This window comes from Mesoplodon densirostris, chromosome 6, assembly GCF_025265405.1.
Source record: "Mesoplodon densirostris isolate mMesDen1 chromosome 6, mMesDen1 primary haplotype, whole genome shotgun sequence".
NCBI lineage: Eukaryota > Metazoa > Chordata > Mammalia > Artiodactyla > Ziphiidae > Mesoplodon > Mesoplodon densirostris.
The window spans coordinates 44,905,398-44,933,125 of record NC_082666.1 but is presented as its reverse complement, the minus strand read 5'-3'; the positions used below and the strand labels follow the sequence as shown (position 1 = coordinate 44,933,125).

Genomic DNA, 27,728 nt, shown 5'->3' with positions numbered 1-27,728 from the left:
TAAAATTAAAGAGAATTTAATTGTCAGCAAAATCCAGGAGTTGAAGCAAAAGGATGAGTGTGATCCGGTGATGGTAAGTACAAAGGGCAAGCATGACAATGGCATTTCCCCTGGTTTGGAGAGGACTCACTCCAAAAGAACTTGAGATACAGGACGTTACAGCCCCAGGGTCAACTCCTTTGGGAACCTTCCCTGACTACCCTTGCTGAGTGGGGGGCCCTCCTGGGTTCAGAGCAGGGACCCTGTGTGTCCCTCTGTTTAGACATTAACACATCATCACAGCTTCCTGTTTACTTGTCTGTCCCCTTCCCCCCACAGGGACTTCACAGTGCACTGGCCTGCCACCTAGGAGTTCTTCAATAAATGTTGAGAGAACACATGACAAATACGTGGATGAGGTAGTGAAACAACCACTCTTTCCCAAGTATAGAAATAAAGCATACATTGGTGCAATTTAGGCAAGCGCCCTAGTTCACTTAACATATTTAGTGGAGAACTTACTGTGTGCCAGACATGGGGATACTGCAGTGAAAAAGACCCCAGAGTTCCACTTCCATGGAATTTAGATCCTACTTAAGGGGCAACGTATAATAAGCCCCCAAACAACTCAACAAGATAATTTCAAATATAAGTGCTTAAAAGACAACAGAACAGAGGCATGAGAAGAATGATGTGCAGAGAGAGGCTACTTTAGTAGTCCAGGAAGACTTCTCAGAGGAAGTGACATCTGAACGGAGTTCTGAATATCAAGACGGAGCCACAGACCCACAGGGATTGGACACACCAGGCAGGGGAGATAAGAACAGTAATCCTGCCATATTGCTGTTTTGTAGAAGGAACAGGAAAGATATTTGTATCAAGAAAGAACATAAATAGGTTCCTAGGGTTTCGTGTGTTTGTTTTGCAATTGGTATTATGAAGACAATGCAAAGCATGTATTGAATATGCTCATTGTATTCAGTGGGTACAGGTGGCAAAACTCTGGGTGGCTGCCTGTTTTATACACTCAATATTCTGAAGCTTAAAACATGCTCCTTCAAAGAGTGTTAGCAAACAAGGGGCCAGTAAAAAGTCACATGTCCTCTGCTTTCTAATCATTTACTCCACATTCCCTATCACTCTCTGTAAGCATAAGCAGTTCTGACAAAGCAGATCTTTATCTGCATTTGTAATGATCTCTAGAGCTGCTGTAATACCACCCCGAGCATCAGAGAACTTGATGAATCCAGCTTTTACTGGATTTGCTACAAATGGTCCATGGACACTGCTGCGTTTTAGAGCTGAAAGGTTTTCTTGAGGTCTGTCAGTTCACTTCCAACTCTGCTCTCTCGACAGCATCTGTGAGTATGGTCAGTGATAACAGCAACGAGGGATAAAATAGGTTACTGATCATCTGGATGGAGGCTTTGTGGCTTTATTTCAAACATAAAACAGGATGGAGAGTTTTCCCATTACAGATCCATATTGAGCTTGTCCTTGGACAACTGACCATGATTCACTAATGCCTAAATGCGTCCTGAAATCCTCATATGCCAGTCTGTTGCTTGGATTAGTATCGATTCGCTTTTCCCTCATGGAAGACAGTGCACCCTAACTAGGAACGTGCAGTCTTCACAGGGAAGAAGAACTATGGGGTTTGAACCTTCCTTAGCTCTATATAAGAAAGGCAGCTTTCAGAAGCACACACTCCACCTTGGGGCAGATGGAAGGACTATTTCCCATCAGGCTATCACTGTCATTCTAACTTTAAACTTGAGTATCTCCAAGGGTTTTAACACCACTGCCAAAATCTGCTGAGCGGCACTAGGTTCCTCCCAGCGGATGGGGAAAAGCAACACAGATAGACTTCAGAATTCTCAGAGAGCACATACACCTGGAAACAGGGTCCTAGGAACTATTTCACAGCACAGAGCATCCCATGGGGACAGTGGTGAGTGACAGTGAAACCCCCAGGAGAATGATGGGTGTCTCTCTTAAGCTGTGAATGAAGGTTGGAATTGTGATCAGACAGACGATTGTCATGATCCACTTATGACCCCATCATAAGCTCCTTCATTATTTCAGATCCTTTATAAGGGTGACATGCTCACTTGGTAATCTCTCTCTCTCTCCCCTTGTCCTCACCTGCTTCCTTCCTTCTCCCCTCCAGCCCTCCTCTCTTCTCCTAGTTCCCCTCTCCACCCTCCCCTTCTCTCATAAACACGCCATCAGCATTCATGCTACAAATGGCTGGAACACCTGACTCCCTCCAAGCAGGCCCTGCTGCCAGCTGCCTCCCAGCTGACCCAGGGGAACAGAACATCTGAGTCACTCTTCACTTGGGTCCTGGGCCCGTCCCCATGACGATGCTCTGCCTTGGGCTCTGGAGACAGCCTTCTCTCAAACACTTTTTTCTTACAGGTCGAAACATCCAGAAGCTTACCCTGGGTCCTCTATGCTTGCTGCTTCCCAATGCCCCACCTTCTGGGGCTTGTTCAACCCTGAGAATGAGTCTCATGAAATTGTCACACAAGTATGACCACCTCATTCAATAGATGAAGACACCGAAGCTTAAAGAGTTTAAATCATTTGTCTATGGTGAAATAACCAGGAAATGGGAATTCAGGTTCAAACTGCAGAATGACAGGCTGTGAGCCTGGTGATCTCCTCACCATATTCCGTGACTAGAAAAGCTGAAGCATTAGATACAGTGCACATATATACACATACTATTCATGTGAATACATATGTATAAATGCTTTGATATTTCACTTCAAAGGTTTGAAAGGACACCTCTTTGACACCTACCTTCCTGGACATAGATTCCCCGCTCAATATACCCACCACGCCCCACACCTGGTGGTCGGAGCTCAGAGCACAGAACACCCCATATCCCTTCAGAGCCTCTTACAAAGTCAAGCATTCCAGCCCCTTTGAAACAGAGAGTCTGAGCTCTACCTCGGGGCCTTGAGGACCTCCGTTCTTGCAGAGGCCCCTGTGACCACTGCAGCCCAGCCTTCCACCAGGACCCCAGAGGCTTGGGAGGGAAGGGGAGGCGGGGGTCCATTGCTAAGTACCCAGCCCTGCCTGGCCTCAAACCATGACACGGGCTGGATGGGCACAGGCTGGGGAGGAGGGAGTCTCTGAACAGCCAAAGCTCTACTGTCCAGTACAATGGTGGGGATGAGCAGCCGTGGCCACACTTACCTTGGATGATACAGGCACCCAGGTAGGCAGCATCTGAAAAGGAGCACAGCAGTCGACCGTGGAAAACATCTCTTTTAATCTGCAGGTACAAAAGGTACCTGCAATGCAAAAGGAGAAAGAGTCACCCTAAGTTCTGGCCGAGGCCTGGAAGAAGTGGACGGATTGCTCATGCTTCATGCACCTGGGTCACCAGAGTCCTACCCAAGCCCCTCAGAGGGCAAGGAGAGGAAAACTGGGAGGAGCCCCCAGAGTTCAGAAAACCTGAAGTGTCTGCAGCAGCTTCCAGAGCTGTGTGGCTGGCCCTTTCCAAAGAGATACAGGAAGGATGGAGGAGAGCCACAGGGCCTAGCAGCCACCGTCCCTGGCAGAAAGTCCCACACAAGGACAACCACAGCCACTGTCACCACCACTAGCACCTCAGCTACAGGCTGCCCGAGCTCTCTGTGTAATGAGGACTCAGGAATCGGACTCAGTCTACAGAGACGAGTCCCGGGGGCAGACAGACTCATGTTAATCAACCTCAAGAAGACTTGGTTATGAGGCCAGAAAGCCAACTTATTCACAGCACGAACGGACATCTGCTTAGTGTCCTCTCCGCTTCTCCAGGGATGGCACACAGATGGCCTCAGGGCCAGACAAACCTGTTACTGAGTGAAACAGGCTGTGGTAAGGGGGTCGGGAAGCAGAACAGAGGGTGCTGGCTGCCACGAAGGGGTCAGCTGCTGTGCAGCTCCAGGGTCACGGCAACGGGTTTAGAAGTGAAATCCTTTGAATGTTAAATGTTGCAGCAAACTCTATTTTTGAAAACACTGGAGTGCCAAACGAAAAATACGCGTGGGCCTGATTCAGCTGGGGATGGCGGGTGCGGGGGGGGGTGTCAGTTTACCACCCCTGGCTCAGGCTCATCTTGTCACTGTCCCCTCTGTTCCTCTACGCTGATCACGCCCTCTTCAGATCTCCTCCTATGTCTTTGCCGGACTGATTCTTTCATTGACGGCTCAGGCCTGGGGTCTATTGTTTCTGACTAACTTTATAGGTGTGTGAAGATTCTTTCTGTTTATTTTGAAGTTTAAGTCGCAGAGACCAAACTTTTTTTCTTCTCTCCAGGTTCTTGAGGCCAGGTGGGGAGTACCACCCAATCGGTCCCAGTCACTACCTCCAGGGCTCAAACAATCTGATCTTTACTCAGCCTGTGAGCAGCCTCATGCACAACCTCGCTCAGAGCGCGTAACTAAGGTACTCAGATCACTCAGGTGCTGGCAGCGCACCCCCCCTCCCCACATCCCCGAGCGCTGGAGCTCGCCATCCCTGGACACACAGATGCACTGAAGGGTTCAGTGGCTCCCTGGTGCTTCCACTCGATGAATCTTTATCTCACACCCGCTTTATGCCATGACAGTGCTAGGCACTGGGCACACGATGGAGGTTCAAATGACACTCTCTGTCCCCAACTTTGTATGGAATTGTGTGCAGGACATAAAGGTAGTCCCTAATAAATTCCTTATCTGGAGTTAGTGTACATTTTGTCACGGGAACAGTATTACACTGGCCATCAAGGACCCAGAGTATCTCCCTAAACTGGTGCCTCTCACACTTTAGTGAGCTTGTGAATTACCCGGAGATGCTGTTAGAATGTGGATTCTGGTTCAGTAGGTCTGGGTGGGGCCCAAGAGTCCATATTTCTAATAAGCTCCCCAGTGATGCTGAGCTGCAGGCCCATGGGCCACACTTGAGTAATAAGGTTCTAAACCAGAGGTTCTCAGCCTGACTGCATGTTAGAATCACCTGGAGGAGCTTTTAAACAATACCAACATGGACCCTACCCTAGACCCAATTAAATCAGAATCTAGGTCCTCACAAAAATGTGTATATGAGTGCTCTTGGCAGCATTCTTCATAATAGCTAAACCAAATGCCCATCAACTGATGAAAGGATAAAAGAAAGTGGGATATCCATACAATGGAATATTATTCAGCCATAAAAGGAATGAAGTACCTACCGACGCATGCTACAACATGGAAGAACCTTGAAAAGATTAAGCTAAGGGAAAAGTCATATATAAAAGGCCACATATGGGCTTCCCTGGTGGCGCAGTGGTTGAGGGTCCGCCTGCCGATGCAGGGGACACGGGTTCGTGCCCCCGTCCGGGAAGATCCCACATGCCACGGAGTGGCTGGGCTCGTGAGCCATGGCCGCTGAGCCTGCGCGTCCAGAGCCTGTGCTCCGCAACAGGAGAGGCCACAACAGTGAGAGGCCCGCGTACCGCAAAAAAAAAAAAAAAAAAAAGGCCACATATTATATGATTCCATTTGTATAAAATTTCAGAATAGACAAACCTACAGAGACAAAAACATAGCTTAGTAGCTGCCAGGGGCTGGGGGGAGTGGGGAATGGGGAAAGACTGCTTGAATACTAGGTTTCCTACTGCAGTGATAAAAATGTTCTGGAAGGAGATCACGGTGATGGTGGCACAACTTTAAGAACATACTAAACCCACTGAATTGTACACTCTAATATCTGCCTAAAGAAACGAATACTTTTGAAAATCCAACTGCCTTAGAGTAATACTTTTGAAAGTAATGGTTAGAGTAATGGTTCTTAAAATTTGACATGCTTTAAAATTACCTGGAGGGCTTGTGAACATACAGATTGCAGGGCCCCATCCCAGGTCTGGGGCAGGGGCCAAGTTCCCAAGTGATGCTGTTGCTGCTAACCCAGGGACGTGACTTTGAGGACCATGGCCCTAGATCATTCACAATACCAAGGTCACACAAATACTTGAGATGATAAAATCTTTCCTTTCTTAAAGAATGTAAACTACCTGGCTAAGTGCCATCAAGTTTCTTTTCTACGTGCTGCACGTATGCATTGAACAAAGAGCATTCCTTTCCACGTGTTGGTGAGTTTAGTAGTGGAAAATAGTTTCAAATAAATATTTACTGATGAATAAGACATCTGGGTTCTGATCCCATAACTCAGAAATTGAGTTTGACAAAAGCTTCCTGAGAAAAGAAAATCCGCTTTCACAACAGCTGAGTTTGGGTCCTTGCTCATATTAGTGAACTCTAGAGATAATCATGGATTATTATGGATTCCACATAATCCACTGAGCCTTACAAATGGCTTCAGGTCCAGATACTCATTTTTAAATATAATAGACACCAAAATAATAATAATAATAATGCATTTTCCTTCAGTCTCACCCCTCCCTGCATGAAAGAATTAAGCAACAAAAACACAAGAGGATCTGGAGCATACATTATTATGCCAACATTAATGATATGCTTCTCCATCTAACATGAATTTAAAGGTGGTTCTTACTAAAAAATTTAAAACCAACATGCTTTTACTACATTCAATTATATATAGCATTTACAAATGCCTCCGAAATCTAAAGGACTGTAAGGTGACTGTGTAAATGGAGAGATAAAAGGATTAAAAAAATGATTTCAAATATCCTTTTTGGTGAGTATTTTTGTTGTTTTGCTCTTTTAAAACTGCTTTTTTCTCAATGTTTCTTTACCCCTTAGCCTGGTCATGAATGTGATCTTAGCTTCTCATTTATTAAATTCTTAAATTTTAGATTAATCTTATGATAAAATAACTTATCAAACAATAAAAACCAAATTCTTTCAAGATAGGGTTTAAATCACAAGTACCTGAGTCATTCCATAGTTTGTAGATTCCTTTTGAACTCTAAGGACTGTGCTGACTCAGAAAAGCCCACTTCTACCTGTATTGTCTTAATTTCCTTTGGAGACATAAAAATGTTTGCAATGTCGCACAATTCATACCTTAGTTATTCAGACAAATGCAGGGAAGTGCTAGCAAATTTAATTGAGAGGGATTTAACTAAAACTTTGTACCCTTTTACTTTCAAATGGGACTTTTCTCAACATCACCAACAAAAGACCCATCCTTAATTTATATTGTGACACATATTCAATTTTTATCCTCTGGTCAAGATTTTAAAGAAAACAAGTGACAAAAGTGAGCTATTTTGGCCCCTGATGAAATAATGCCTGGCATTAGTATTTGATTTGATCTTCCTAATTACAGTGTTAGCACCCAGAGGGTAGGACAAATATCTTTATTTACTTATTTAGGTGGCTCATATAGCCCTTGCAGACAGCAGGAACTGAGGAAGTACTTAACAAATAAATGAATAAATTTTTCAAGCCAAAAGCAGGCCGAAGCCACATACCATTTGATTCCATTTATATGAAATGTCTAAAACAGGGAAATCCATAGAGATAGAAAGTAGATGAGTGGTTTCCAGGGTCTGGGGGATGGGAGAGTGGGTAGTGACTGCTAATGGGTATAGGCTTTCTTTTTGGGGTGATAAGAAATGTTCTGGAACTAGATAATGGTGATGGTTGCCTTACATTGTGAATGTACTTAATGCTACAGAATTGTGCACTTTGAAATGGTGAAAAAAATTTATGTTAGGTGAATTTTACCTTAATTAAAAAAAAAAAAAAAAGCAGGCCAGATTGCAAAACACCAACCACTACTTACAATGTCCATCACCTCCTTTCCCACGAATACCCTGCCCCATCCCCAAGCACAAACCTCCACCAACGGCTGTGCACAAATTACTAACAGAGAATGGCTCCCTTCCAACATCACCTTGTGTCACTATGGTGGAGCTTTACCAGACCCTCGTGGATAATGAGAGAGCACAATACCCTAGAACCCAGCACGTGACTCTGCATGTGATGATCAGAGTCAACTGCCTTTGCTTCTCTGCTGCATTCGGACCCACGCAGATTATTCTGAGAGATGACCAGACACAATGACATTTTTCGGTCACCAGATCAGAGGCTCATTAAGAGCTAAGCACACATGGGCTCTTCTCCATCCACCGAGTTGGCCCTCTCGGGACCCTGCTCAGTGGCATTGGCCAAGGCTGTTCACGGAAGCCAAACCCCCAGAAGGTGGACTATTTGCACGTGGCCCTGGCCCAAGAACCAGAAAAATGCAGAGAGTTGGGCTGAGAAGAGTCTACAAGGAGAGGGAAGCGGGCTCCGCGGTCGGTCATTTAGCAAGCGGAATGTGGGATGACAAAAAAGTTCATCATTCTGTCAAGGGATCTTTTCCCTTCAGAAAAGCTTAGATCCAAAAGACAGGTCCCAGGGGCTGCACTAGCTATGAATTTGCCCATATCCTAAATGCAGTCATCTTCTATTTATTTTTAGCATCCCACTGTCAGGTGTTTTCAGAGAGCACCTCCTCCTTAAACCCACTGCTTTTTTGTGCAGTTAATTACAGTCCCAATGACAACGGTTTGAAAAGTCCCAAGACAATTAAGTGTAAGAGAAACATTCCAAGCCAAATGCTGAGCTGAGCGCCTGCTTGGTGGAGACACTCCGCTCTAGACAAGAGTAAAACTCAGAGGCCCTGGCTGGTTCAAGGGGCACGTTAAACATACAAATAAACAAACAAAAAAAATACCTGGTGAGCTCTTCTTTAATCTTCAAGGGTTCGTGTGGGTAGAATTTCACTCTAAAGCACATGGTGTATGGTGGATGAGCTGAAACGTCATAAAGAAAAAGCATGAGAAAAGCAGCAAAAGACCATGGACTCAAACACACACAGGAGAGTCAGCCATGAAGCCTTCCAGCCTAGCCTGGGGGGAGGGGCAGGGGGATTTTCTGAAAGAACAGATATTATGCCCAAGAAAAGGAAGCAACAGTGACCACAAAACTCAATGGAAATGCTTGACAAGACACCTAAAGCAAACTCAGGATACAGGCAATCTAGTCAGTCAGCACAGCTTTCCATGTCATGGCTCTTTCCTTCTCTCCAGGTCACAGATTCAAATAACATTTTCTCTTCCATTCTTCCCACTCTCTTCTGACAGATAAATTGTTCATAAGTACCACTCAGGTTTTTGGCCTAGTGAAATATTTTTTTAGCCTGTGAGGTGGAAAAATGTCACTGCACATGACTAGATTTCCCAAAGTGATGGTGCCGTTGCCCTAAAATCAAGATTTTAAAAATGGAGTCGCCATGCACAGATCCTACTTCATATAATTTTAGGATTATTTTAGTGTTATCTATCAATGAGGCAGTTGCTTGCATGAAAAGAAACACTTTTATAACTTCCTGCTTTGTCTAAATCAGGATAGCACTATGCAGGCTGAAATTCTGGCTGAGGTTCATTGATTCCGGAATGTTCTAATTGCATTAAAACTTCCAGAACTCAATAGCCAGCCAAGGGGATTCTATAGGATTTCTTTTAATTATAAGACCACTGTTGACTTGCAATATTAATCTAATAAATGCACACAAGTGCAGTAAGATGCATTCAGATTTCAGTTAGTAAATAAAATGAGCATCTTAAAATCAAAGAAATACGATGGTTAGTATGATTATTTCTATGGATCTGACATACCCGCTCATTATTTGTCTCTGTATCAGTATGGCTGCTTGGGATCAGCTCTGAGACTACATCCAAATGTGAATATGAAACAGCACCCTATTCTGTCTCAAATCTTCTTTCATAATCAGCAGGGGTTAAATCACCAGCCAATTCTACAACATCTGGGACTATTCTGTATGTAGACAAATCCTTTATGTAGAAAGAACTATCGGCATCAAAAATGAATGTATAATGAGGATAATTTAATATGGAAAACAATTATTTAAAATAGTTTGAAAGAAAGTATACAAATCCCAGAAAAACATAGCAGCATCTTACTGAATACTTCACCAGAGAAAAACTGATCAAAAATACACACACACACACACACACACACACACACACACACACACACAGATGTCAGAACCCTCCACTTAATGCTCCACTTCCCCACCAGAAACTAGCAAATTTCTTAACTGAGTTGGGTGCTCCTAACCTGACCCTGTGTTCCCTAGATTTAAGAAAGGGAACATTTTTCTGGAGCACTAGGAGAAAATGGATACCTCTTATACAGCAAAGAAACAATGAAGAAAAATACAAATGATTCTTAAGTCATTCATCTTTCACGATATCCTGAAACTCAATTTTGATTCAAAATATTTTATCTTTATACGTTCCCCAGATTTCTTTCAACTGTTTAAATCATCATCTCAAAAGAATGAAAACTAATCGGTTTTTTTTATTAGAAAACCTCTGGAGTGTCCTTAATAGAAACGTTGAGACAGTTTTTATAAGAGCAACAGAGTAAAAAAAAAGAAAATAGCATAAAAGAGAAAGACTTTTTCTCCTTTCTTTCTTTCTCCTTTCTTTTATTAAAGTCCTCAAAATTAAGGCATGTTTAAGCACAACCAATGAAGCTAGACAGACAGATGATAGATAGATGATAGATAGGTAGATAGATAGATACTGATAGACAGACAGATGGATGAGCTGCCCCCTCTCACTTTCCTTCACTTTGTCTCTATTCCTGCCCCTTCTGTCCCTCAGGTCCCCACCCCACCCAAAACTCTCCAACCACTGTTAACAACCACTTCATCTCTATGCTTCCCCACTTTTGCCATCCTCACACAAACTATATGCCAACATGATTATATATGTAATATTTAAAATATAATTTATTCTCACAAAACAAGTTCATACTATGTATTGAATATGTTTTTCTTGCTTTTCTCATTTAACTCTCTAGCCTGCCCATCCATCTAGGGCAGTAGATACAGATCTAACTCATTGTCCATAATAACTGCATAATGGTTCATATAATACATTAGAATTTACTCAACTATTCTTTATTAATCATCATTCAGGTTGTTCCCACATTACAATACAAGCAACTCTATCATGTATATAATATATATATTATATATAATAATAATGTATATTATATATATATCATTAAATGCATGTATTTTTATTCCATGTATCATTAACTATTTCATATATTATTAAATATATATATTTTAATAGAGACTCCGAATATTTGAATTTTGGGGAATAAAATCAGCTGACCGAAGGCAAACAGAGGAAAGGAGGATCACAGAAGACAGACCCAAATGAGAGCTGTCATTTTCTCTTCTACCTGGTCAGCATATCTGCTTGCCATGCCCTAGGTTGGCTTCAATAGGAATCTGGGCTCATCGGATAGGATACAAATTAGGACTTGCATTCCTCCTAAGGGATCAAGCAGTGAGGCTCAGAGGTGGCTCCCCAGGCGGCCACCTTTCAATACCCTGACTGTAGGAAGCCCTATCACCCAGCCATCCTTGTTCCAAGACCTGAGGCTCCAGAATGATCTAATGCTTCTCCCACATGGAGAGCCCTTCCACCATTTGAAGACAGAACTTATGGTTCTTCTGAGTCTTCTCTAAAATAAACATCCCCAGTTCTTTTAACTGTTCCTCATATGAAACAGTTTTGAGTGCCCTCATCTTGGGTGTATTCTTCCCTCCTCTGTGTTTCCTCAAGCACAGGGCTCCAGGGGTTGCCAGAGCTGCTCAAGTGAGGGGACCATCACTGGCCTCGCTTTGGACATAATTGTTGCTCACCCTCAACGGCCTCATCTCAATGTTGACTCCCTGTGAATCTACAAAAGACCAACAGCTGGAATTCTTTTCATATATGCTATTGCTAAGCCATACAGAAAAAAGTCACTAAGCATCTTGCCATTTGCTAGGATGTGATCATGGAAGAAACTAATACAAGGTACTCCACTAGACCCCTTATCGGAGAAGGGATGCAAGCAGGTAGCAGAAAAATCAGGAGGCAGCACTTTTCAAGTCTGAAATTTTCTACCCATTTTCTTCCACCATCATACATACCCCTACTGTTGTCTCATATTGATCCAGCATCACTGACACTAAGGAATGCTTCTTCACAGGGTTGGAAGAGGCTGAAAAGATAAATAATTTCCCCCCAAAATGTTGATCTAGTTATAGATGACAAGATTTATGAGGGAATGGGCCTATATATCTTGTTCAGCTTTCTATCCCCAGAGCTAATTATTGATAAAAGATTGACTCTCTGCCTGTCTGGCTGAATGAATGAATGATGATGCCCACCCAACCTCTGAGGCAGATGTCAAGGCGAACAGCCAGGTGTTGCCATAACATTCATCCCATCAAAATACTAGTCTAGAAGGTCTACCGTCTGAATCACTATAGCAATTTCTAGGATTTATATTTTGAAAATCTCAGGTCCTACAATTCAGCCTCCGCCCTTAAACATCTGGAACAAATTCAGGGACTCTGGAGTTGGTTCAAATAGCTACGTCTAGTGGAAGGATTAATGAATTCAATCAACAAAAATTCTGAGTACCTATTAGGTATCAGGCCCAGGTTTAGATATAAGTACAAGCAATTCTGTCTTCAGGGAGGACACATTCTAGTGGGGTAAACAGGTATAAAATCAAAATAAATAAGCAAAATATATAGGATATTGAAGGTCATAAATGCTATGGAGGAGAATAAAGGATTTAAGGGATAAGGGAAGACCACCCCCACCCATTCCCTTTTTCTCATCTCCACGCAACCAAATCCACAAATGTAAGTGCAATTCTCTTTACTACCTTCTAGAAAACTAAACAAGGGGAGAAATACAACTATTTAAAATTTTTAATCATTAAACAACCCCCCATGGGTGTTGGCAGTGGTTTGGGGTCAAAACACCAGCTGTGTAAATTCTGGAAAAGGAGCTTTCCCAGGCTCCAGGTGATAGCCGGCATGTGCTCCCCGGTATGAGTCTAAGGTCGAAATCCGCCCCCCCCTCACCTTTTTTTAATTTTGTGGTACGCGGGCCTCTCACTGTTGTGTCCTCTCCTGTTGCAGATCACAGGCTCCGGACGCGCAGGCTCAGCGGCCATGGCTCATGGGCCCAGCCGCTCTGCGGCATGTGGGATCCTCCCGGACCGGGGCACGAACCCGTGTCCCCTGCATCGGCAGGCGGACTCTCAACCATTGTGCCACCAGGGAAGCCCCAAAATCCCCTTTTGGAGATGAGCCTACCCCTTCTCCTAGCAGCTCAGTGTCTCTGCCATTCAAGCTTCCATGTCTTTTATTCTTAAGCTACAGGGACAGAGGAAGGAAACAAAGGATGCCTCTTACTTGTGCCAAACATTTGGCGCAGAATCAGAGTTGGAAATGTCTGATGAAGGAGCTATCTGCAGAGCAGGAAACACCTGGCATGGAGGTAACACGCAGGCAATAAAGCCCACACTCTGCTCAGGGCCCTTCCCCGACAGTGTCATCATGAAGAGCCACTATGCGGCTTTACTAGATTGGGCAGCATGGTCACCCCATGGTGGGCAACACCATAGTTCATTTCTCCTGTAGTACTAAGGCTTTGGCATCAGTGATAGAAGCACACGGGGTGGTGGCAACCCCAAATCCCCCAGGGTATGAGTGCCCAAACTTCAAAAGGGACTTCAGACAGTGACCTTGAGCAAGACACTTAACTTCTCTGTTCCTGCTTTGGAAGAGGGAACAGCATCGGGGTTCACGTTGACCTCCCCAGAGGTGTTCGGACAGATCCAGTGGGCTCTTGGTACGTGCACATGGCACAATATCCCAACAAACAAAAGCTCACATTTAGGTAAACACTCCTACGAGAAGAAGAGAAGGAAAGGGGAGGTTGGAAATGGGAGGGAAGAGATGTAGAAGACTGAATTTTACTTAAGTCAACAGCTGAAAAGCATTTACTCAGCCATGTAAGTGCTAACAATGAGAACACCACTGAGGAGCAGAGAAGGGAAAAAATGCAAAACTCCACTTTAAAATGCCAGGAGCATGTATTTGCACTGAAAACGGCAGGGCTCCTCTCCCACAGCCCTCTGCTACCTGCCAGACGAGGGCTGGGGAGGCCAAGTGTCACCACAGGGCAGCTTAGGGGTCCCTTTTTGCATCAGCAGATCTCAGGGTATTATCATTTGGGTGGTTTGTTAACATTGAGAACACGGGGAGAGGAATAGCCATTTATAAAGCAGAGACAGACTTCCTCATCTCCACTTTGAAACCTTGCCCAGAAATGGGGATGGGGATAAGAAACGATTAGGTGAGCAGTCAGGCTCCCTGGTGAAAATGAAAAAAATGACTTTCTATTTTTAACCAACAACCATCCTCAAACGTTTGTAAAAACAAATCTCATTTTTTTGTGTTTGCTTTTGCTAGTGAAACATCCCTTAGCAGCTTTCCTTAAAATGCAGTGGTCTTCCTCCAATCACCGTAAAGAATAGTAGAAAAAACAAAAAACATAACTTTGGGAATATACACATAAACTCAAGATCTTTCTCATACACATTCTGGCTGACAGCTATGAAAAACTTTCACAAACTCCTTCAAACAGTAGTTAAGGCATAGAGCCCATGGCTCTGGCAGGCAGATGTTAGGGCAATACCCACACCTGGAATATGTCTCTCTTACGACTCCCTCCTCTGGGACTCTCTTGGGCAAAAAAAAAAAAAAAAAGTGACTAATTGTCAGACTCCTTCAGACTCTGGAGAAATATTTCAAAGGGTTTGGTTGCAGAAAGGACCCCTAACACCCCACAAATAAGAGGCTTGCATTCCAAAGGACTCCAAGTAGGCGTCAGGGGTTCCTGGCCTGTTCAGAACAACTGACACCTTTTTATTCCCAACCAAATGAACACTGTCCCTCCCAGCTCCTTCCAGGGCTTTTAGAGTGAGAGCTGAGGACCACACCCCACCTCTCCGTTGGGCAGCAGTGCTCCCAGGGATGCTGATGAGCGGCACTCCGTGATGAAACAGCTCAGAAGCACACACTCTTTCTGCACATGTGCAAAACAACAGCGCCAAAAGGGCAAAGCATTACTCACTCACTCATTTACCGAACTATAACTCTTGGGATATGATCAAATAAGCCAGCCACAGAGAACTGCTCTCTTAACGACTGCTCTCTTCTAGCTGGAAGTGATTATTATCATTCAGCAACAACTGTTACTATCATCATCAACAGCAGGGATAATCCTTCCATCCCTCTTTTACTGAAATGACAAGCAGCAGCCTCCAAGATGTCACTGGTACTGCATCTCCTCTATTTCTAAAGCAGGGATTTAAAAAAATATTTATTTAATTCATCCTCCTCCTGTTATAGCTCTCTCTTATGCTTTAATCATACACACAGGCCTGCCCACATACACACACACGTGCACAGAATGAAGTCACACTCTAAGAACTCTGTTAGAGGATACTGGAGTGCTGAGAAGCTCCCTCACAAATACTTGTTCTTGGAATTCTCCGACTGCCTATGCTGCTCAAGAGAAGCTCCAACAGGGACTTAGATATCCAACATGTTTAATCTCAAGTTCACCATTTGGACAAATGGCTACAGACAAACTTAAAGCTCTCAGCTTACATTTCTTCATCTGTAAGATGGGGATAATAGTGCAACCAGCCACCTAAAGTAGGGATCTGCAAAATTTCTCTATGAGGGGCTTCCCTGATGGCGCAGTGGTTGACAGTCCGCCTGCCGATGCAGGGGAGGCGGGTTCGTGCCCCGGTCCGGGAAGATCCCACATGCCGTGGAGCGGCTGGGCCCGTGAGCCATGGCTGCTGAGCCTGCGCGTCTGGAGCCTGTGCTCCGCAGGGGGAGAGACCACAACAGTGAGAGGCCCACGTACCACAAAAAAAAAAAAAAAAAAAAAAAAAAAAATTTCTCTATAAGGGGTAAGACAGTAAATATTTTTCACTTTGCAGGTCTCAAGGTCACTATCTCAACTACTCCCCTCAGTTGTGGTAGCGTGAAAGCAACCTCAGACAAGATGTAAACAAATGGCATGATGTGTTCCAATAAAACACGGAAATCTGAATTTCATGTACTCCTCATATGGCACAAAATATCATCTTTTCTTTTTTTCTTCCAACCATTTAAAAATATGGAAACTATTCCCAGCCTGTGGCCATACAAAACCAGACAGCAGGTTGGGTCTGACCCAGGGGCCCTGTTACAGAGACCACCATGAGAATGGCACAAGTTAATAATGCCGAGCACTCAGCAGGCTGCCTGAGACCTTCACACTAAACCCACAGGAGTTATTACTACTCTAGAGGTTGAAGAAGAAACCGACATGGATGAGGCAGAGCCCTTCAACTTGACCTAAGTCCTATATCTTGGTTCAAAGGGTGAGAGGGGAACTGTCATTTTTCAGGAAGGAGTGGGGATGGAATACACAGGAAATAGGTGTACATAGGAAGAGATATTTGGCAGTCCTGCTTCTAAAGAAGAGCTTTGCTGCCTGGGACTAGGGTGCGGTGACCTGAGAGTTTCAGCCAAAAAAAAGTTAGCAAAAGTACATGAAATAACTTAAGGCAAGAGATCCAGATGCCTGCTTGCTACAGATGTTGTGTAACTAACTGGCCCCTCAGGAGTTATGCTGGTTGGCATAAATCAACTAGTAATAATAATAATAATAATTATAACAGCCTAATGCAATTACTTATGTAACTTAGTACTGAGATTTTTTTACTACAAAACTGCATCTAAAAATGAGGCATTATAAAGTATTTCCAAACAAAGGGAAACAGATATGAATAGAGCTTTCCTAACCTGGTTGACCCGCATTTGAACCACCTCTAGTACTGACAGACCAAGCATGGAATCTCCTGGCCCATCATGGTTATCATTCAGACTTTTATGCTGCCAACACACTTGTAGTTTTGAATCACGTGGTCCGTTATGAAACGATATGGGCACTCCTGAAGGAAGAAGGAAGCCCTGAAAGTATCTCCCCGGTGACATAAGGGCTTCTGCTGGAGGATGCTCCTTTTCCTCTGCTTTTTCCACCACCCCTGACACATTCCCTCCTTCCCACAAGGAGTGCTGGGTCCTCCCCAAAGCCCACCATTGTACCCAATCAAAATGACATCAATATCAACACCAACCACATCATAAGGATAAGGTTAAAAATTAGAAATCTGTGGCTTATTAAATGTACACATCATTTAGAATTGCACATTATAAAATTAAGGGTTTTTGTCATTACTTTTATTATCATTATTTCTATCCATGATGGAAAATAAAGAAAGAGCACAATTTTGAAATTATTTATAGGAAATAATTTTTTTTTATTTTTTTTTATTTATTTTTTTTTCTTTTTTGCGGTATGCGGGCCTCTCACTGTCGTGGCCTCCCCCGCTGCGGAGCACAGGCTCCGGATGCGCAGGCCCAGCGGCCATGGCTCACGGGCCCAGCCGCTCCGCGGCACATGGGATCCTCCCAGATCGGGGCACGAACCCGCATCCCCTGCATCGGCAGGCGGACTCTCAACCACTGCGCCACCAGGGAGGCCCAGGAAATAATTTTTATAGGAAATTAGTTTATAGGACACTAATTATAGGAAATTATTATAGGAAATTATATTTTAATCCTTTGAAAGAAGGATTAAAAATGGAAATTTTGGATGAAATTGTTAAACCTGGGAGAAAAAGAGAAAGTTGGCCAACCGTACTGAGCTGTGACTAGAATAAAAGAAACCTGCTCCCAAAGCTGGACAGAAGCATTGTAAAGAAGAAAACTGGAAAGAGCAAAACCAGCCAAGACTATTCCACAGCGATTGGGAACTTAGTGTCACGTACTTGATTATGCAATGAGTTTTGTTCAGATGTGTGTGTTTTGCTTTGTTTTAAAGAGCATAGCAGTTTAAATTCTTCTGCCTGCTCCCTAAAAAAAGTATTTTGATTCTAGTCAACAAGCATTTATTATGAACTGATCACATGCCTAGCCTTGTAGTAAGCCATGGACCAAGTAAAGAAATCTTCCAAACTAAATACTGGGGAACTGATTAGATGAGCATGTATATACACATGAGGGCAATGGGACAGGCTGCCCCAATAGGTCTAGAGATGGGGTTACTGAGACTATGGGTGTTTGGAGAAGTAAAATGTATGAAGCTTTACTGTCAGAAGCATATGGTCAAGTTCAGCAAAGAAGAACACATACACAAAGGAGGGAAAAGGAGCCAACAAACAAAAGCATGAAGGTCACCCAAAAAGTAAATAAGAATGCTGAAGGGTGTGGGAAATCTAAATTGGGGTGCTCGGTGCAGTGAGCTGGGTAGTGTCCCCCCACATTTCATATCCACCTGAAATCTCCAAATGTGACACTATTTGGAAACAGGGTCTTTGAAGATGTAATTAATTAAGATGAGGCCATACTGCATTAGGGTGAGCCCTAAATCCAATGACTGATACCTTTATAAGAGAAAGGAGAAGGAAACTTGGACACAGACACAGAGAAACACAGGGAGAAGGCAATGTGAAGGTGGAGGCAGACACTGGGATGATGCAGCTACAAGCTGAGGAAGGAATGCCAAGGCTGGCCAGCAACCAGCAAGAGCTAGAAGAGCCTTCAGAGGGAGCATGGCCCTGTTGACATCTTGATTTCGACTTCTAAGCCTCCAGAACTGTGGGAGAATAAATTTCTATTGTTTTAAGCCAGCCAGTGTATGGTAGTTTGTTACGGCAGCCTTCGGAACTAATAATACTCAGCACAGGGAATAATTGGAAGAACAGAATTGGGAGTCAGGCATCAACTGTCCTCATGAATGGGTATGGACCTGTGGCTGTTCTCCTGTTCCTGACACCAGAGCAAAGTCTATGCTCCTGGTATTCTCTGCCTATGCTACAGAGGAATATATGCTCCCTATTGACAAAATCATTCAGCAGCTACGGACCTATTCATTAGGTTAGCTCCCAGGACTACGGAAAAGCTAAGGAATGCGACATAAACATGAAGTTTCATAAATATTACCAGAGACACAAATTACACGCCGTCTCAGGCTTCCATGAAAGACCACTGTAACTTAGGGGAGGGAGCACAAAAGACATCAGCCAGCAATTTGACTCAAGATTGCTCTTATGGCTGAATCAAATCCATGTGTTACACAGAGGATGGGGGTCTTCCCCACCTTGATTTGCATGCAGAAGCCATTTCCAAGAACCCCTGTCCCTTCACAGAACTTGGCAGCAGCATAGTACCTGATAAATAGAGCAAGAATAAGATCTTAACTACTCTGGTGGGCTAATCAGGCACCAGCCAGGATTAAGCAAGAGAGCCTCTTTAGAAGACTAAATGGGCTTTCTTTCATCTAGGTCTCTATTTCTATTGTACACGCTTAATGCACTTTGATTCCTTTTCTTCCTCTCTATCTTTATTCCTTTCTTGACTTTTGCATAAAGCTTCCTCTTATTTTCTCTTTTTTATTACCAAGTGATCCATGAATATATTCTCACTGTAAGAGATCTGAGTAAAATATAACTATATGTAATAAAACATGAGGACCTCACTTCTCTCTACCTCATTCTCTTCCCCAGTGGTAACCACAGTCAGTATATATCTTTTTAGTCCTTCTTCCGTGCACTTACATATTCATATAAAATAACCTTTTTATTTTCATATAAATGGATCATTTTATATGTGGAATTTTACTTGCTTTTTAAACTCTACTATATATCTAAAAAATACTTTGATGTCAATAATATATGTCTGTTTCATTCCTTTAAATGACTACATGTACTCCACATAATTTATTTAGCCTTGCCAAAGTTTCTAGGCTTTTTATTGCTTCCAATTCTCAGTATTATAAGCAATACTGCAGTGGACATCCTTGCACATATACCTGTTACAGAATCAATTTTGCTTTCAATAGATTCACAGAAGTGACATTGGATCAAAAGAGATAGGCATTTTTTAATCTTGAAAGATATGGCCAAATTTCCCTCCCAAATGGCTTTACCAGTTTTATACATTCCCACCAGAAGTGTTACCCTCATCCACAGCAACTGGATATTATCAATATTTAGAATTTTCTCAGAATAATAAACAAAAATATCTTGTTTTAATTTGTATTTTTCTTGTTACTAATGATGTTGAGCATCTGTTTATGAGTTTATTGGCCATTTATTTTTATTCCTGCTATGTGTTTTTTTACATTTTTCTATTGAGTTGTTTATCTTTGGGTTTGTAGCATCATACTTTATATATTTTGCATATTACTACTTTTTATATATTTGACAAATATTCTTCCCATTATTTTGCTTGTATTTTAATTTGTTTATAATTCATTTTTATACTCATTCATCCAACAAATATTTACTGAGAATCTACTCTGCTCAGTGAACAAACCAGATATTCTAGTACAAACATTTAAGTTTTGTACAAATTTGTTAGCATTTTGCTTTGTTACTTCTGGGTTTGATGTTTTCCTTAGGAAACCCTGTTTGACTCCATAATTATAAAAAATACTTCTGATGTGATACACCACATTTAAAAAATAAAATATAAAAATAATATGATCATCTCAATAGTTGCACAAAAAGGATCTGACAAAATTCACCATCCACTTATAATAAAAACTCTCAACAAGGTGGGTATAGAGAGAACATACTTCAACATAATAAAGGCCATTTATGACAAGTCACAGCTAACATACTCAACAGTGAAAAGCTGCTGTGTTTCTATACACTAATAACAAACTATCAGAAATAGATATTAAGGGCTTCCCTGGTGGTGCAGTGGTTGAGAATCTGCCTGCTAATGCAGGGGACACGGGTTCAAGCCCTGGTCTGGGAGGATCCCACATGCCGCAGAACAACTAGGCCCGTGAGCCACAAATACTGAGCCTGTGCGTCTGGAGCTTGCACTCCACAATAAGAGAGGCCACAACAGTGAGAGGCCCATGTACCACGATGAAGAGTGGTCCCCACTTGCCACAACTAGAGAAAGCTCTTGCACAGAAACGAAGACCCAACACAGCCAAAAATAAATAAATAAATAAATAGTGTTCCCTTAAAAAAAAAAAGAAATAGATATTAAGAAAACAATCCCATTTACAATTGCATCAAAAAGAATAAAATACCTAGGAATAAATTTAACCAAGGAGGTGAAAGACTTGTATACTGTAAACTACATGACGTTAAGGAAAGAAACTGAAGGTGATACATATAAATGTAAAGATATTCCATGCTCATGGATTGGAAAAATTAATATTATTAAAATGCCCATATTACCCAAAGCAATCTACAGATTCAATAAAATCCCTATCAAAATTCCAATGGTGTTTTTCACAGAAAATGTTTAATCCTAAAATTTGTATCGTGCCACAACAGACCCCAAAGAGCCAAAAAAATCTTGAGAAAGAAGAACAAAGCTGGAGGCATCATGCTCCCTGATTTAAAACTCTATTACAAAGCTATAATAATTAAAACAATATGGTATTGGCATAAACACAGACACATAGATCAATGGAACAGAAGAGACAGCCCAGAAATAAATCCACCCATATATGGTCAACTAATTTATGACAAAGGACCCAAAAATATACAATGGGGAAAGGACAGTCTCTTCAATAAATGGTGTTAGTCTCTTCAACAAATGTTGTTGGGAATTCTCTTGCCACATGCAAAACAATGAAACTGGACCACTATTTTACACCTCACACAAAAATCAACTCAAAATTGATTAAAGACTTGAATACAGAACCATAAAACTCCTAAAAGAAAGCATAGGATGTAAGCTCTTTGATATAAGTCTTGGTAATAATTTTTTGAATCTGACACCAAAAGTAAAAGCAACAAAAGCAAAAACAAACAAATGGGACTATATCAAACTAAAAAGATTCTACACAGCAAAGTAAACTATCAACAAAATAAAAAGGCGACCTACTTAATAAGAGAAAATATTTGAAAATCATATATCTCGGGGGTTAATACCAAAAATATATAACGAATTCATACAACTCAATAGCACAAAACCAAACAATCCACTTAAAAATGGGCAGAAGACCTGAACAGACATTTTACCAGTGAAGACATATAGATGGTCAACAGGCACGTGAAAAGATGCTCAACATCACTAATCATCAGGGAAATGCAAATCAAAACCAAAATGAGATATCACCTCACACTTGTTAGAATGACTATTATCAAAAAGACAAGAAAGTGTTGCCAAGGATGTGGAGAAAAGCGAACCCTTATGCACTTCTGGTGAGAATGTTAACTGATGCAGCCACTATGGAAAACAGTATGGAGATTCCTCAAAAAATTAAAAATAGAACTACCATATGATCCAGCATTCCACTTCTGGGTATATATCCAAAGAAAACAAAAACACTAACTCAAAAAGATATATGCACCCCCATGTTCACTGAAACACTATTCACAATTGCCAAGATATGGAAACAACCTAAGTGTTCATCAATGGATGCATGGATAAAGAAAGTGTGGTGTATATATATATATACACAATGGAATATTATTTGGCCATTAAAAAAGAATGAACTCTTGCCAATGGAATATTATTTGGCCATTAAAAAGAATGAAATCTTGTCACTTGTGACAACATGGAAGGACCTCAAGGTCCATTATGTTAAGTGAAAAAAATCAGAGAAAGACATATGATCTCTCTTAAATGAGGAATTAAAAAAAATCAAAAACAAAAACATACACAATAGATAGAGAACTGATTGGTGATTGCTAGAGGTAGGGGATGGGAGAAATGGCTGAACAGATCAAAAGGTTATAAAAAATTTCTGTTGAATGAATGAATATGTTGGCTGAACTACACTCTGAATCATCTCATAAAAAAACAAGAATACAGAATTGACTATACTCATTCAATTTTCATTCTATAAGTATTATTTAGTATTTTTAACCTAGCATTTTTATCATAATGTATATAGCTCATTAATGAATAAACATAAAGTTAAGCATGTTGAGACAAAATGATAACTTCCATTCTACATTTTTTCCATTGAGCCCAAGATCAGCTTTTGAAATATCACAATTTAAAAAATTATCCTTCTCTATTTTAACAGATTAATAGCAAATCTCTTGCTTATTGTATAATCCTCTAACAAGGCCAAAAAATAAACATACTACTGAAAAATAAAAATAAATATTCCTAAACTTTTATCTAAACTTCTATAAGTTGTTAAATATATTGGGCTTTTGAATTCATTTGTTATTAATCCCATGATGTGAAGTATGATGTGAAGTATGGCTTTAGCCTTTTTTTCCCAAGTGAAAAGGCAACCCCAAAATTATACCTTGAATCTTTCTGCCTCTAATATGAAATGCAATCTTTCTTATAACCCATATTTCCATAAATAATGGGATTGTTCTTCTGTTCTACTGATTCTTTTCCTATTCCTGACTTTATCTTAATTATTATGTGAGTCTATCATGAGGCCTTTTGTAATTACTATAGCTCATAGGCCTTGATTTGCTAATAGAACAAAAACCCCATCATTGTTCATTGTTCTTTTTTGCATATTTATTGGCTACTCTTGAGCATTTTATTTTGCAAATGAGCCTTAGAATTGGCTTGTTAAATGCCATAGAGAACCTCACTGAAACTGTGATTTGAAACATTATTGAATGTCTATATTAATTTGTGACAAATTGATTTCATTAATATTAACCAGAAACATGAGACGTCTCCATTTATTGAGCTGTTTATCTACTCTACAGTAACTCCACAGTAAAATTTCATAGTTTTATTTATATAGATCTTGCACATTTATTTATAAGAAATTTATGTTTTTACTTGTTCGTGCTATTGTAAATAATAGCACTTCTTTTTCATTACATTTGAGAGACAGCTGTAGCTTGTGTATAAAAAAGCTATTGCATTAGGACATTAATCTTATATCCAAGGGCAGAAGCCATGTTAGTTGTGGGAAAGGGGTGGCAGGTGGAGAGCTTGGAGAGATCCAGAGAGGACATAACTAAGGCTAAGATGCTTTCTGGAGCTATGAGAAGGAATTCAGCACCCCTCAGCACACTAGGCTTGGCTGAACAGAGTGAGGTGTGGAGGCAAGACAAGGAAACCCCAGAGTTTAGGGGAAGTGTTCTGTTTGGAACTTTGGAGCACACTGAAGAAATGGCAGCACGGTGTGTTCAAGCAGAGGGTGAGCCTCTAGATAGTGTACCGAGTTTCCCTGAGGCTGAAGCATGGCACGGAAGAGGCTAAGCAGTTTCTACCTGTCCCAGTGGTGAATACAGAAGTGCTGAGATGCAACCAGTGAAAGAGACATGGATGGAGTGGGGACCACAAGAGGGCAGAGTTTATAGCCTTGAAGGTCGAGACCATGGCAGGAGCCACAGGTCTTAGCAGCACATGCCAACGCACAAAGGCCAAGTGGGACCAATTACATCCAGAGAGCACGCAGTAGGGAAAGATGCCAGCAACCAGAGGCCAAATCACATGAGACACACGAGTCCTTCAGGACTCAGGATTGTGCATGAGAGAGATGTCACCCTCGTGGTCATGGTGGATGGTAAGTAAGCTTCCCCTGCCTCATGATGCCATTTTGGGGAAGGAGGAAAAGAAATACTCCAACATAGGGTACGCACTTTCAAGTGACTATGTTTAAATTATGAATTCACTGAATAATTTGCTGAAAGAGGTCAAATACTAAACAGGCAGATGCTGAATTACCCTGAAGTGGCAAGATTAACTTTTCACCCTGAGAGGAGATAGGGGCTCACAGAAAGTGGAATTCAGTCATGGGGAAATAATGTTACATTTCCATACCTCTGAATCATAGTGTATAACTTTTTAAAACCTTTACATGCTAGTATAATTTGTGTGGTTATATAGATCCTATAGGACATGTAATTTTTGTCCTCTTGATGTGTGTCTCTGCATGTATACACATTGGGCTACATTCCACGCTCATGGGGACAAGGCTAAAAAAGCTATAGGTTTGAAGTGAGAAGAGTCAGTATGTATTACATAGCAACATTCCTGCACAGAAAGCTAGGACTCTGAAAACCAAACATTCAAAATATGCACTTCATCATTGCAGCTCTATTTACAATAGCCAGGACATGGAAGCAACCTAAGTGCCCATCGACAGATGAATGGATAAAGAAGATGTGGCACACATATACAATGGAATATTACTCAGCCATAAAAAGAAATGAAATTGAGTTATTTCTAGTGAGGTGGATGGACCCAGAGTCTGTCATACAGAGCGAAGTAAGTCAGAAAGAGAAAAACAAATACCATATGCTAACACATATATATGGAATCTAAAAAAAAAAAAAGGTTCTGAAGAACCTAGGGGCAGGACAGGAATAAAGACGCAGACATAGAGAATGGACTTGAGGACACAGGGAGGGGGACGGGTAAGCTGGGATGAAGTGAGAGAGTGGCATGGACATATATACACTACCGAATGTAAAATAGATAGCTAGTGGGAAGCAGCTGCATAGCACAGGGAGATCAGCTCAGTACTTTGTGACCACCTAGAGGGGTGGGGTAGGGAGGGTGGAAGGGAGATGAAAGAGGGAGGAGATATGGGGATATAAGTATATGTATAGCTGATTCACCTTGTTATAAAGCAGAAGCTAACACACCATTGTAAAGCAATTATACTCCAAAAAAGATGTTAAAAAAATATATGCATTTCCTTTGACACTTTGTTTGCAGGCAGTCTATTACCTGAATACTTTTGAAAGAAAAACAAATCACCAGCTCAGTCCACATTTGTACTTAGGGATATACAGCGATGGAACACGGAAATAAGAAAGACATTCCCTCAATGTTTCCCAAGTAAATTATGTAGCCTATCTGCATTTTTACCCAGTAGACAAGGAATTATTAAAAGTTGACTTTAGGGTTTCCCTGGTGGTGCAGTGGTTGAGAGTCCACCTGCCGATGCAGGGGACGCGGGTTCGTGCCCCGGTCCAGGAGGATCCCACGTGCCGTGGAGCGGCTGGGCCCGTAAGCCGTGGCTGCTGGGCCTGCGCTCCACAATGGGAGAGGCCACGGCAGTGAGAGGCCCGCGTACCGCAAAAAAAAAAAAAAAGTTGACTTTAAAGTTTCAGTTCGGGCAGGATGGACTAATTGCACCCCACCCTGTCTCTCGCCTTGAATGCAGCTATAAAACCTGGACAGAATATGTGCAGCAGCCATTTAAGGTCTCTGGAAAGTAAACAGTAGCAGGCAGATTGGAAACAAAGACAAGCATTCAAAGAATCAGTGAACCAGTGTTGAGTTCACCACATTTTCCCCTTTGTGTCCCCTGGACAGAACTCAGAGATACCTGGGCATCAGCACAGACTTAGAAGCTCCTAGTTAAGGCCTGAAGAGCAAGAAAAGGGGTTCTGGCAGCAACAGCAATGGCACCAAGTAGGCAGAAGATTTCCTTTCTGGAAGATTTTAAACCTAGTATCTTAAATAATTGTAAAACTACTCACGTTATGTATTTCTTATTGGGTGAGTTTTGGTAATTTGTGGGTTTTTTGGAATTGGTCCATTTCATCTAAGCTGTCGAATTTCATACCTAGAGTTGTTCTTTGGGGTCTGTAGTGACATATCCTCTTTTGCTCCTGATATTGGTTCTGCAACCAGATCCTGTTGATAAACTCATGGATGAGTCCCAAGGGTTGGATCCAGTTTTTCTGGGTTAACAGTCTATAAGCCCTAGCTTAAATTTTCTCTAATTTACATTATAGTGAATATTTCCAGGACATATGCACATGAACACAAGAAATTCTTGATACTAAAAGACATCAAGAACAACAACAAAACGAGGTTTGTGATCTTGAGAAAAATTACATAATTTTTTGATCACTAATGTTCTTAACAATACAACAGAGGACTAGGTGACAGGTAGGACCCTTGCTGGTTCCTAGAATCAGTGAGTCACCTTGTCTGGCTTAGAAATTGAATTTTACACAATTCTTTTTTCCAGATTCAGATTCTATTTGTCATTAGATTGAAACTGGCCAATAGTCATACATAAATTTTGAAACCACATTTCCCAAAACATTATATATCTTGAGTTGGTTTTTCAGATTTAGTATGTGTAGACACAAAGCTCTTAAGCAGAAAATTCTTCACAAATATAAAATTTTCTCTTCTATTAAGTGTTGAAATACATCTTACTTTAGAGACAAGTTATATTTCAAAAATGTGTGTCCTAAGGAAAATATTTCATGACATTTAAGAACAAAAGTCAAAGAACTATTTACTATAAATAAGTGTACTGGAAAATTATCTAAATATTTTAAAATATATTAACAAAAATATCAAAACTTTGTAGTTAAGGGATAAAAGCCAGGCATGAGCTATTTTTTTTCACAGACAAGTTAGTTCATTCTCACTATCCTGCATATCATTCTATACAAAGCTTCCTGATAATTCTGTTCTGCTACTTCTTCTGGGATGTTTGTCCCAACTCTATTCCAGCTTCACCCCAAGAGCCTGACCTCTCTGAACTTTGCATGTGCACTGCTGCCCCTGTTTGCATCTCACACATCTTTCCTGCCCTCTCTCTGCAGCACCCATCGCCCACAGCAGCCCTGGGTGTTAGCCTGAACAACCTGGCTGGCTGTGTGCCCTGAACTGGCCAGTTTGCTCTTGAGAGATGGGAGAGAGATGGGTGAAGAAAGGGAAGGGACAGACAGAGAGAGGTATGAGGGAGGACAAAGAGAGAAAAAGGGGGAGGGAGGGATGGAGGGAAAAAGAAAAGAGTTAAGGAATGGGTATGTTGGTTACTAGTTTGCCATCCATGTTCAGTTTCTTCCTTCTCCCACTTAAAAACCTTGCCCCGAATAATTTCTTCATATTTGAAAAAGAAAAGAATCCCTTGAATGATGACAAGT

General features: G+C 41.6%; 1 protein-coding gene across 1 annotated transcript in view; it reads right to left on the bottom strand.

Annotated features, from left to right (window-relative positions):
- The window catches only part of FRMD3 (FERM domain containing 3), a 309,241-nt gene that overhangs the window by 95,100 nt on the left and 186,413 nt on the right, over window positions 1-27,728 (bottom strand). Inside the window, exons 4-5 of the mRNA XM_060100743.1 lie at window positions 8,641-8,719; window positions 3,187-3,284 (exon numbers count right to left, since the gene is read on the bottom strand). Coding sequence (XP_059956726.1) covers window positions 3,187-3,284; window positions 8,641-8,719 — 177 coding nt within the window. The remainder of the gene's footprint in view (window positions 1-3,186; window positions 3,285-8,640; window positions 8,720-27,728) is intronic.